The 12,740-nt window shown below is 47.8% G+C and overlaps 2 protein-coding genes across 2 annotated transcripts in view; one reads left to right on the top strand and one right to left on the bottom strand.

The window, feature by feature from the left end:
* The window catches only part of LOC128124044 (homeobox protein Hox-D1-like), a 30,379-nt gene extending 23,141 nt beyond the window's left edge, over window positions 1-7,238 (bottom strand). The window contains exon 1 of the mRNA XM_052760281.1: window positions 7,202-7,238. Coding sequence (XP_052616241.1) covers window positions 7,202-7,238 — 37 coding nt within the window. The remainder of the gene's footprint in view (window positions 1-7,201) is intronic.
* On the top strand, window positions 7,210-12,417 carry LOC128095371 (cone-rod homeobox protein). Its single transcript, XM_052714246.1, has 3 exons — window positions 7,210-7,336; window positions 9,185-9,336; window positions 11,767-12,417. Exons 1-3 carry the CDS (start codon window positions 7,237-7,239, stop codon window positions 12,415-12,417), a joined length of 903 nt encoding a protein of 300 aa, XP_052570206.1. The 5' UTR covers window positions 7,210-7,236.
* Window positions 12,418-12,740: the final 323 nt, after the last annotated feature.

The raw sequence follows: 12,740 nt of genomic DNA, 5'->3' as shown, positions 1-12,740 counted from the left end.
ATCTGTGCATCTATCAGTGCACAGATCATCTATCCCTGGAGAACCCTAGTTTCCTCCTACTGCTTGGCACTGGGTTGTGATTTTACTGTTGACTAGATGGCTGCCTGTCCTATTAGGTTGCTTATTGGTGAAAACATGGGCTGGGGCTGTAACTCAGTCAAAAGGTAAGCATTAGCATGTTCCTCGAGGTTATTTGCTCACATGTGGCTGTTAATTTCTGTTCAATGTCAGCTCAATACAGTAAACTGAAATTCTTTCTTTGAAGTTGAGAGCATGGCTAATTTTTATATTTATTTATATTTGTTTTTGAAGGAAAAGACCAATATTAGCAATGTGTTTTGCCTTGATGGCTGCAGCAGCTTTTCTAGGGACTGTGGTCATTCAAAGAAATTATAGAGACATGTAGCAGGGCATAGTAGTGGATGTCTTTAATCTTAGTGCTCAAGAGTTAGAGGCAGGCAGATCTCCTGTCAATTTGAGGCCAGCTTGGTCTAAAAAGTGAGTTCTAGGTTAGCCAGGGATACATAGACTATGTCTAACAGAGACCCTATCTTAAAAAAATGAAAAGTAGGGGCTGGATGGTTCAGTGGTTAAGAATACTGGCTACTCTTCCAGAGTACTGGGGTTCAGTTCCCAGCATCCACATGATGGCTCACAACTGTCTGTAATTCAAGTTCCAGGGGACCCAACACCCACTTCTGGCTTCTGCTGACACATGCATAGACATACATACAGGAAAAACACCAATATAACATTAAACAAAAAGAGAGTAACAAAAAACTTCCCAGAAACAGCAAAATTCAGCTAATAGTGCAATATTGGGCATCTTTTCATTTTTCTATTTATTTATTTATTGGTTTGGTTTTCCGAGACAGGGTTTGTATCTGTGCAGCCCTGGCTGTCCTGGATCTCACTCTGTAGCCCAGGCTGGCTTCAAACTCACAGAGATCCACCTGCCTCTGCCTCCCGAGTGCTGGGATTAAAGGTGTGAGCTACCATGCCCGGCTATTTTTATTTGTTTGCTTATTTATTTATTTATTTATTTATTTATCTATCTATCTATCTATCTATCTATCTATCTATCTACTTATTTATTTATTTATTTACTTACTTATCTATCTATCTATCTATTTATTTATTTATTTTTAAAAGTCTTTTATGGCCCAGGGTGGCCTTGGATTTGCTATATAGCTGAGGATGACCTTGAACTTTGGATCCTTCTACCTCCACCTCCAGAATGCTGGGATTCTTCTGGAGTGTGTTGGTGTGTGTGTGTGTGTGTGTGTTGTGTGTGTGTGTGTGTGTGTGATGTATGCACATTAAGTTTATATTTGAATGTGTCTTCATGTATGGAGGCCAGAGGATGACATCAATATTTTCTTCCATTGAGCTCTGCCTTGTTACCTTGAGACAAGGTTTCTTTTTTCTTCCTTCCTTCCTTTCTTTTTTTGTTTTTTTTTTTTTTTCGAGACAGGGTTTCTCTGTGCAGCTTTGTGCCTTTCCTGGAACTCACTCTGTAGCCCAGGCTGGCCTCGAACTCACAGAGATCCGCCTGCCTCTGCCTCCCGAGTGCTGGGATTAAAGGCGTGCGCCACCACCGCCCGGTGGTTTTTTTTTTTTTTTTTTTAGTTGAGACAAGGTTTCTTACTGTGCTGGAAGTTGGACATTTTGACTGGCTGTCTCTGTAGCCAGCTCTTGGGATCCTCCTGTCTCCGCCCTTTCTGCTATAGTTACAGGCACATGCAGCCATGGCTGGCTTTTTGCACGGTTCCTGTGAGTGTGAACTCAGCCCCTCATGCTTTGCAGTAAGCACTCTTATCTACTTAGCCATTTCTTCAGGACCCCCTCACTTTTGAGACAGGCTCTCATGTACCCCAGGGTGGCCTCCAACATGACAAGTAGCCTAGAGTGTCCTTGACACCCCCCCCCCCCCCCCCCCCCCCCCCCCCCCCCCCCCCCCCCCCCCGCCTCCATCTTCTGAGCTCTGGAATTACAGGTGTGTGTCACCGCGTCCAGAGTATTCGCTGCTGGGGGGTCGGACCCAAGGCTTTGCACATCTGGGGCAAGCCCTGTGCCAGCTGACCCCCACCCCCGGCCTCCTGCTGTTATTTCTGAGACAGGGTCTGCTATGAATCCCAGGCTGGCCGCAAATTTGAGTCAATCCTCCTGCCTCGGCTTCTTGGATGCTGGGACAACAGCTATGGGTAAGCCTCCACATCAAGATAGAGAGGGAGGAGGGTCCAGCAGTGTGTTAGCAGGGCGGTTCTGGCTAGAGGTCAGGTCTCCCCTACACAGCAGTTCTCAACCTGTGGGTCGTGACCCCTTTGGGGAGGGTATGGAAAGACCCTTCCACAGGGGTCGCATATCTGCTCTCTTGCACATCGGATATTTACATCACGATTCCTAAGAGTAGCAAAGTTGCAGTTCATGATGGCTGGGGTCACCACAACGTGAGGAACGGTGTTAAAGGGCCGAAGCGTCAGGAAGGTTGAGAACCACTGCTCTACCACGTGGGTACTGGGAGATCAGCTCGGGTTGTCTGGCTCGGTGCCTTTACTCACCAAGCCGTCTCACTGGCCTCATTTATTTGTTTATTTATTTATTTATTTATCAATAGAAGGGGAAATATTTTTTAATTTATTTTTTTATTAAGGAACTTTTTTATTCATTTTACTCACCAACCACAGACCCCCCCCCTCCTCCTGCCTCTCCAGCCTTCCCCACCCCCCATTCTCTCCTCCAACAAGATCAGCCCTCCCAGGGGGAGTCAGCAGTCTGGTATGTTCTGTAGAGGCAGGTCCAAGCCCCTCCCCCTGCATCAAGGCTGTTGGAGGTGTCCCACCAAAGGTAGTGGGCTCCAAAAAGTCAGCTCATGCACCAGGGATGGATCCTGGTCCTACAGCCAGGGGGGCCCTTAAGCAGATCAGGCTACACCACTGTCTCGCTTATGCAGAGGGCCTAGTCCAGTCTCTCGCAGGCTCCACAGCTGTTGGTCTAAAGTTCGTGAGTTCCCACTAGTTTGGTTTGGTTGTCTCTGTAGGTTTCCCCATCATGATCTTGATACTGGCTCTCTTTTTTGTGTGCATGTGTGTGGTGTATGCTCATGTGTGCAAAGATGTGTGCACACCCGTGGGGACACCAGCTGTCCTTCTCTATCACTGTCCACATTATTGAGACTGGGTCTCTCACTGAGCCTGGATCTGGGCTGGTAGTCAGCAAACCCTGGTGATCCTCTTGTGTCTGCCTCTCACAGCCTGAGTGTTAGAGGAGTTTGGGGGCCCTTCCCCCCTTTTTAGGTGGGGAAGAGCCCCTCTCTGCAGCTGTGGCTGCCCTGGAACTCACTTGGTAGATGGAGCTGTCCTTGAACTCGGAGATTCGCCAACCTCTGCCTCCTGAGTGCTGGGTTTTTAAAGATTTATTTATTTTTTAAAGATTTATTTATTTTATGTCTATGAGTGCTCTGTTTTCACGCACACCCAAAGAAGGAATCAGATACCATCACAGATGGTTGTGAGCCACCATGTGGGTGCTGGGAATTGAACTCAGGACCTCTGGAAGAGCAGCCAGCGCTCTTAACTGCTGAGCCATCTCTCCAGCCCAAGTGCTGGGATTTAAGTCATGCATTACTACATCCAGCAAGCTGAGCTTTTAAACTGGATCTGAACTTAGGTCCTCACGATTGTGTGGTGTGACAAGTGTTCTTAACCACTGAACCACCTTTTCAGCCCACGAACTAGCATATATTATTATTATTAAGATTAAAAATGTGATTTGTGTGTATGTGTATATGTGCAGTTGAGTGAGGGTGCCCACAGAGGCCAGAGGAAGGCATTGGCTCCCTTGGAGCTAGAGTTACAGGCAGTTGTGAGCTCTCTGATATAAGTGCTTGGAACTGAATTTGGGTTCTCTGGAGGAAGAGCAGCAAGAGCTCTTAACCTGAGGCACCTTCCAGAATCTGCATTCCCTCCCTCCTGCCCCCGCCCTGCTTTTTTAGAATATATTTTTTCTTTCTTTCTTTCTTTCTTTCTTTCTTTCTTTCTTTCTTTCTTTCTTTCTTTCTTTCTTTCTTTCTTTCTTTCTTTCTTTCTTTCTTCCTTCCTTCCTTCCTTCCTTCCTTCCTTCCTTTCTTCCTTTCTTTCTTTCTTTCTTTCTTTCTTTCTTTTTTTTGGTATTTCGAGACAGAGTTTCTCTGTATAGCTTTGGAGCCTGTCCTGGACTAGCTCTGTAGACCAGGCTGGCCTCGATGAACTCACAGAGATCCACCTGCCTCTGCCTCCCGAGTGCTGGGATTAAAGGCACCACCACCTGGCTAGAATATATTTTCATTTCTAAAAAATTATGTGTATGGGTGTGTGTGCTTTGTGGGTATGTGCATATGAATGTAGGTGCCTTTGGAGGCCAGGGGTATAGGATACTCTAGAGCTGAAGTTACAGGTGGAACACCCAATGCGGGCCGGAACTGAACCTGGGTCCTTTGGAAGAACAATGAATGCTCTTAACTGTTTAGCCATCTTCCCAGCCCCTTTCCCTTGTCTTCCCTTGCCTTCCCTTGTCTTCCCTTGTCTTCCCCTCCCCTCCTCTCCCCTCCCCTCCCCTCCCCTTCCCTTCCATCCCCTCTCCTACTTTCCTTCCCTTCCTCTCCCCTCCTCTCCTCCTCCTTCTCCTCCTTCTTAGAGATGGGGTTCTCTCTACATAGCCCTGACTGTCCCAGAATTCACTATGTAGATCAGTCTGACCTCAAACTCACAGAGATCTGCCTCCTGAGTGCTGGGATTAAAGCTGTGTGGCTCCAGCGTTTTCTCTCTCTTTTTTTTCTTCCATTTTTGAATTCATTTTTTCCCTTTATTTTTTTTATTTAATTTTTTTTCATTTTACATGCCAACCCCACCTCCTCCTCCCTCCTCTTCTCCTGCTCTCCCTCTGTGTGTGCTTTAGTGGACCATGTGCAGCATGCACACACAATGCCCACGGAGGTTAGAGGAGGGAGTTAGATGTGATTTACCGTGTAGGGGCTGGGAATGGAACCCAGTCCTCTGCCAGAGTAGCCAGTGCTCTTAACTGCAGAGCCATTTCTCCAGTCCCTATATATTATGTGTTTAAAATTAGTGCCATGTTTAAAAACAGTGGCATAATGTGCATGTTGACATTCCTGGCTTTTATACACAATATATATAGTAAATATGTCCATAAACTTTATATTAAATAATAAATACATACATAACAAACATTTTATATAACCTATCATTATCTATAACTTGGACATACAGGAGAATATGTAACATGTACACTTAGTATCAAAGTGTGACTTTAACAGTCATCCCAGCATGCTGAGGCAGGAGCATTGCTGTGAGTTTGAGGCCAGTCTGGGCCACACAGTGGTTTCTTGTCTCACTGAAGGTGGGTCCAGGAGATATCTTATTTAGCCAACTGCTGGCTGTGCAAGTATGAGGACCTGAATTTAGTCTCCAGAAGCCAGGTTAAAAAAAATGGTCATGGGCCAGGAGGTGGTGGTGCACGCCTTTAATGCCAGCACTCGGGAGGCAGAGGAAGGTAAATCTCTGTGAGTTCAAGGCTAGTCTGGTCTACAGAGCAAGATCCAGGACAGCCAGGACTGTTACAGAGAAACCCTGCCTCGAGGGGGGAAAAAAAAAGGCATGGTGTCCTGTTTATAATCCCAATACTGGTGAAACAGAGACAGACAGATCCCTGAGGCTTGCTGGCCAGCCACCGTAGCCTATGTGGTGACTTCCAAACCAGTGAGAAACCTGATCTCAAAAACCAAGGTGGGAACTGGGGTTATTGTGTGGTATTTTGTTTGTGTTTCTGACAATAAAACTTACCTAGACATCAGAGAGTGGAGTTAGCCACTAGTTAACCATAGAAGCCAGACAGTGGTGGAACACACCTTTAATTCCAGCCCTTGGGAGGCTCACACCTTTAATCTCAGCACTCAGGAGGTGGAGACAGGACCTCGGACCGTATCCGTCTGAGGATTCGGAGAGGTAAGAAGTCACTGTGGCTGCTTTGCTTCTTTGATCTTTCAGCTTTCACCCTGATATCTGACTCCTGGTTTTTATTGATAAGACTAATTAGGATCACACTTCAGGGGATGTAGCTCATTAGTTAGAGTGCATGTCTAGCATGCATGAAGACCTGCCCAGCACCAGATAATCCAGGTGTGGCGATGATGACCTGTGATTTTAGCACCTTGGAGGTGGAGATAAGAAGATCAGGAGTTCAAGGTCATTCTCAGCCACTTAGTAAATTTGAGGCCAATCTGAGCTATATAAGACCTTCTTTCAAAAATAAAATAAAATGAAATGGAATGAAAATATGAGGTGGTCTGATGAACAATCTTGGGGTTGAATTTTGGCCTCCCCTCCACCTCTATACACACACACACACACACACACACACACACACACACACACACACACACACACATTACATTCACCCCACACTTGGAGTGTTGGCTAATGTCTGTGGTCCCAGCACTTTTGAGGTAGAGACAGGAGTGTTAGAAATACCATATCAGTTTTGATTAGTTTAGTGTCAGCCTGGGCTACACGAGACCCTGTTGCATAAAACCAAAAAAAAAAAACCAAACCAAACCAAAACAAAAAACTATTTTTTTTTTTTGAGTTGGGTATTTTGGCCTGGTCTACAGAGCTGGGTGGTGGTGGTACACGCCTTTAGTCCCAGCACTCAGGAGGCAGGGGCAGGTGGATCTGAGTTTGAGGCCAGCCTGGTCTACCGAGTGACAGCCAAGACTACAGAGAAACCCTATCTTGAAAAACAAAACAAAACAAATAAAACAAAACAGACAAATAAATTGAGTTCCAGGTCAGCTAAAGCTATATTGTGAGGCCCCGAAACACATTATGTAGACCAGGCTAGCCTTGAACTCACAGAGATTGTGAGTGTTTAATGTCTCTCCAATGTGAGTGTTTAATGAATTAAATGAATGTACCACGTCACTTGGATTCTGAAAACAAAAGCTAGCTAGTTAGCTAGAGATAGAGATAGATAATAGATAGATAGATAGATAGATAGATAGATAGATAGATAGATAGATAGATAGAGATAGGTTAATGGACAAAACTGGTTCCTGAAGAAGAACCCCAGAAGCAGGATATGAGTATCAGCTTGTCAGTGCCCAGGTGGTGTGCAGGGTGGACTGTTGGAAAACCTCTTCTCTTACAGGTGCCCTCATCTGGGCCCCAGTCACTGAAGATCATGATGGCGTATATGAACCCGGGGCCTCACTATTCGGTCAATGCCTTGGCTCTGAGTGGCCCCAGTGTGGACCTGATGCATCAGGCTGTCCCGTACTCAAGTAAGTGTGTTCCTCCTTCCTATCCCCATCTTGTCTTTTAGCAAGATCTGAGGTTCCCTGCCCTCAGGAGAAAAGCACATGTGGGGTGGAGGAGGCAGTAGCGTCATGTACCAGCCCTATGTTCATCTGCAAAGGAAATTGGCATCCAAGGGACTTCTTTTTTTTCTTCTCTTTCGAGACAGGGTTTCTCTGTGTAGCTTAGGAGCCTGATCTGAAACTGACTCTGTAGACCAGGCTGGCCTCGAACTCACAGAGATCCACCTGTCTTTGCCTCCCATGTGCTGGGATTAAAGGCATGCACCAATACTGCCTGGCATCCAAGGGACTTTTACACGTCCCCCAGGGATTCAGGAGAGTATATAGTCATGGCATTGGAAGGGCAGTGGTCTGGAAACAGATTCAGTAGGGATTTCCATCTGTCTGTAAAGCTTTATTTCTAAAACAAGTTAGCATTCCAATGTCCATGGTACCACCTTTTCTTTCTCGCTGTTTCTTTATTTTTCTCTTTTTGGATTAGAGGTTGTTGGGCTGGAATCCAGAGCCTTGTGGAATGCAGGCAGGTACTTTACCATGGAGCCATGCACCACCCTCACAGGGAGGTGGGGGTGGGGTGTGGGAGGGATTCTAGGCAGAAGCTTCTACCACTGAGTCACACCCCCAGCCCCTCACTGGGGGATTCTAGGCAGGGGCTCTACCACTGAGCCACACCCCCAGCCCCTCACTGGGGGATTCTAGGCAGGGGCTCTACCACTGAGCCACACCTCCAGTCTCCTGGTTCAGTCTCTAGAGGGATGGGATTGTAGTCCTGAACCATCATGCTCTACTATCATACCTATTATTTAACAGTTTTCTTCTTTTTATTTTCTCTCTCTCTTTCTGTCTGTCTTCCTTCTTTTCTTCCTTCCTTCCTTTCTTTCTTTTTTTGAGACAGGTTTTCACTATGTAGCCATGGCTGGCCTGAAACTCACTATGTAGATCATAGTGATCTACATCTTCTTTATAAATTCAGAATGACTTTTGGGAGTTTTTTTTTTTTTTTTTTTTTTTTTTTTTCCCTTCTACGGTGTGGGTCCCAGGGACTGAACTCAGGTCTTCAGGCTTGTCCACAATTGCCTTTACGTTCTGCGCCATCTTGCCAGCCCACTTTCTTTTTTTTCTTTTACCTTAAGTTGAACCGTAGAGACATCACTTTTATGGGCCGAAGTGCTTGGTTGTTAGCAGCATCATACTTCAACTGAATATGTCTTTGTGCATGAAAAGGTTCAGTAGGGGAGTCCGATGCAGTGGCTCCTGCCTGTAATCCCAGCTATTTGGGAGACTGAGGTAGGAGGATCAAGGATTTCAGGGCCAGCCTGGGCTACATAGTGAAACCCTGCTGTAATGCAAGAGAAGGGGAGAAGAAATAGGAAGGTTGAGTGTGGGGGGTGTGGGTGGGTGGGGTGTGTGTGTGAGAGAGATAGGGGAGAGAGAGGGTGAGAGGGAGGGAGGGAGGGAGGGAAGGAGAGAGAGAGAGAGAGAGAGAGAGAGAGAGAGAGAGAGAGAGAGAGAGAGAGAGAGAGAGAGAGAGAGAGGAGAAGGAGGGAGGAGAGAAATGAGAACAAAACACAAAACCAGGGGCAAATCCTTGCAGGGCTAAAAGCAGGTCCCTCCAGTGGACACGTGACTGGAAGGCATCTCCAGTTCCTCTGGGAACTGAGGCCGTGCTACAAGGCCAGAGAATAAATACAGTCCCTTATTAAGGCAGGCGAATGTACAGAAAGGACTTCTGGGCAGGCGTGCCACTGGACCTCAGCGCCTCCAGCCGGCAGACCCAGCTAACCTGAAGGTTCTTTCATCGTTTATATCCAGGCGCCCCCAGGAAGCAGCGGCGGGAGCGAACCACGTTCACGAGGAGCCAGCTGGAGGAGCTGGAGGCCCTGTTCTCCAAAACCCAGTACCCGGATGTGTATGCACGCGAGGAGGTGGCTCTCAAGATCAACCTGCCTGAGTCCAGGGTCCAGGTAGGATGTTCTGCTCCTTGGAGCCCTCCTGACCCTTACTGTGATCTTCTGTGTGTCGTTATCAGATCCAGAGTGGAGGAAAGACAGGTCACGGGGAAATAGCCACAATTATGAAGCAGTAGCCTGATCGCCCCTCACTTCCCTATGTCACTTAACTCCTCCTCCTCCTCCTCCTCCTCCTCCTCCTCCTCCTCCTCCTCCTCCTCCTCCTCCTCCTCCAAGGTCCTCCTCTTCCTTCTTTGTTCAAGACAAGGTTTCTCTGTGTAGTCCTGGCCATCCTGGAACTCACTCTGTAGACCAGGCTGGCCTCGAACTCAGAGATCTGCCTGCCTCTGCCTCCTGGGTGCTGGGACTAAAGGCGTGCCCTACCACCTCCCGGCTAAAGCTATTTTTGAGACAAGGTCTTACTATGTAGAGCAGGCTGGCTTTGAACTCACCATCAATCCACCTGCCTCTGATTCCCAAGTGCTGAGATTAAAGGTGTTGTGCCACTGTACCAGGCTAGAGATTTATTTTTAATTCTACTCGCATGAATGCGTGCGTGCGTGCGTGCATGTGTGCATGTTATGTATGTGTGCATGTGTGCAGCACCTGGGGAGGCCAGAAGAGTCATCAGATCCCCTAGAGCTGGAGTTACAGGGAGTTACAGGGCCCTGAGGCCACTAGCCCAGCTCGATAGCTTCAGGCAGAGGAGACTCCAAGGCTGGACTCCAAATGGGCACAGTGGCCACTGCCGTGGCCTGCAATGTGGGTGCTGGGAACTAAACCCAGGTCCTCTGCAAGAGCAATGTGGGCTCTTAACCACTGAGCCATTTCTCTAGCCTGTTTTGTTATCTTATTATTTTTTAGTTATTCTTTGATTTGGAAGAAGGACGTGGAAATGATGTAATTATAATTTCAAAAAGTTAAGTAAGTAATAAAAACTTATTTGGTAATTTCACACATGGATACAATGTATTGAGATCATATCCACCCCCTCTTCCCCCTCCAGGACTCCCACCTCCATTTCCTGCTCAACTTCATTCATGTCTTTTTTTTTCTCCTCCTCCTCTCCATCCTCCTCCTCTTTATAACCCACCGGATTGGTTTGTGCTGCCCATATACTCATGGGTGTGGGGCCACCCATTGCAGCATTGGCATTGTGAGACAGTTTCACAAGTTACCCAGGCTGACCTTGAACTCACTCTGCAGCCCCGCAGACCTCTAGCTTCAGATCTTCTTGAGTCAGCCTCCCGTAGAGCAGGGTTGCACCAGGCCTGTCTCGTTCAGCTTAGCTTCATGGGACTTGTCTCGTCGCCATGCTTATTTACCCACCGGTGGATCAATCAAGTCACCATAGGAACCAAGGTCAACCACGTGGATCATAGCACTTTTTTTTTTTTTTTTTTTTTTTTTTTTTTTTTTTTTTGGATCATAGCACTTTTAATTCCAACCTGAAACCCCAGTGCTGCTGCTTCCCTCTTTAACAGCATCTTCCGCATACTACCAGCTCTAGAATACTGCGCTAAGCATGCTGGTGGCTCATCCCTGCAGTCTCAGCATGGAGGGGGCAGAGGCAGGAGGAGTGCCGGTCTGGGCTGCATAGTGAGCCTCCCCTGAATTGTATGGTTTACTCACTTACTGTAACATTAATATTCCTCACAGTAGAAGAATATGACTGACTCCTTTAAGCAGTAGAGTAGGTGACTGAGAGGATTAGTGGGTGAGAGAAGTCAGTTTTGTGTGTGTGTGTGTGTGTGTGTGTGTGTGTGTGTGTGTGTTCTGCAGTGTGGGAGATTGAACCCAGAGCCTGTGCGTGCCAGGCAAATGCTCTACCACAGAGCTACATCCCTAACCCTGGTATTACTGTATCTATGGATAAAACTACATGCATGTATATACTATGGGATGGGCTGATGAGTATATGCAAACATGATATGTGCATGTATGATATGGGAGTATAACGCATGTACATATTCATGAGCAAGAGCATGTTAATACAATGTGTGCGTATGTGCATGATTGTATGTATATAGGTGAGGATAATACATGACTGCGTACATCTTCCTGTGATCAGGTAAGTGGCTGAGTACATGTAGGTGTGTATGTGGGTATGTGTATGACTGCATGCATATAATGTGAGGATAATGCATGATTGCATGCATGCATGTGTGATCAAGTGGGTAGATGATGCCTGCAGACTGATACATGCACATGCGTACGGTTGCCTGCATGCATGAGGCATGTGTGATCAGTGCATGTAGGTTGCTGTGTGCATGGGTCCATGCTGATTGGATGGGTACACAGATCGTGGCAGAGCTGCCTCATTGTTGGACACGGAGTGACGAAGCGTGACTGTTTCCGCCAGCCTTGTCTTTCTTCCCTTGGCACCTGAGGACTCTGGGGTCTTTTCACATTTTATTCACTCTCGTCCTCCCTCTCTCTCTCGAGGTCTGGTTCAAGAACCGCAGAGCGAAATGCAGACAGCAGCGACAGCAGCAGAAGCAGCAGCAGCAGCAGCCCCCGGGGGGACAGGCCAAGGCTCGTCCTGCTAAGAGGAAGGCGGGTACATCGCCACAACCCTCCACAGATGTTTGTACAGACCCTTTGGGCATCTCAGATTCCTACAGCCCTTCTCTGCCTGGCCCCTCAGGCTCACCTACCACGGCAGTGGCCACTGTGTCCATTTGGAGTCCCGCCTCGGAGTCTCCTCTGCCTGAGGCCCAGCGAGCTGGGCTAGTGGCCTCAGGGCCCTCTCTCACCTCAGCCCCCTATGCCATGACCTATGCTCCTGCTTCGGCTTTCTGTTCTTCCCCCTCGGCTTACGCATCTCCAAGTTCCTATTTCAGTGGGCTGGATCCCTACCTTTCCCCCATGGTGCCCCAGCTGGGGGGTCCGGCTCTCAGCCCCCTCTCAGGCCCCTCTGTGGGGCCATCCCTGGCTCAATCCCCCACCTCGTTGTCAGGCCAGAGCTACAGCACTTACAGCCCCGTGGACAGCCTGGAATTCAAAGACCCCACAGGCACCTGGAAATTCACCTACAACCCCATGGACCCTCTGGACTATAAAGATCAGAGTGCCTGGAAGTTTCAGATCTTGTAGAAGAGGCTTCCCATTCCCACTTCCAGCTGAAGCACCCTCTCTGGGCTCCATCTTCTTCCACCCGCTTAGTTTCCAGGAGAGTAGCCCCTAGCAAGGGACAGGAAGTAGCAATCCTCCAAAGGCTGTGGACAATTCAGCCTCCAGTTCAGTCCAACCTCAGCTTCATCGGAGAGCCCAGCCCCTATACAGCCAACCCCTGCCCCCCCCCCTGTCAATGAAAGAGGCTCTTTCCTCTCCTGAGATAGCCCAGCGGCAATCAGTAGATGTCACGATTGTGATGCTTGTATCTGCTGCTTTTCCGAAGACTTCAGTAAAGGTGCTGA

This window comes from Peromyscus californicus, unplaced genomic scaffold (assembly GCF_007827085.1).
Source record: "Peromyscus californicus insignis strain IS unplaced genomic scaffold, ASM782708v3 Scaffold_4__1_contigs__length_199733344, whole genome shotgun sequence".
In the NCBI taxonomy this organism is placed as follows: Eukaryota; Metazoa; Chordata; class Mammalia; order Rodentia; family Cricetidae; genus Peromyscus; species Peromyscus californicus.
Note: the sequence above shows the minus strand (reverse complement) of the source record. Positions and strands in the feature narration are given on the sequence as shown.

Coding starts and splice junctions, on each gene's coding strand:
- LOC128095371 (XM_052714246.1), top strand. CDS start 7,237: ATGATGGCGTATATGAACCCGGGGCCTCACTATTCGGTCAATGCCTTG. Junction 7,337..9,184: donor TCAGGCTGTCCCGTACTCAA/GTAAGTGTGTTC, acceptor GTTTATATCCAG/GCGCCCCCAGGAAGCAGCGG. Junction 9,337..11,766: donor TGCCTGAGTCCAGGGTCCAG/GTAGGATGTTCT, acceptor CTCTCTCTCGAG/GTCTGGTTCAAGAACCGCAG.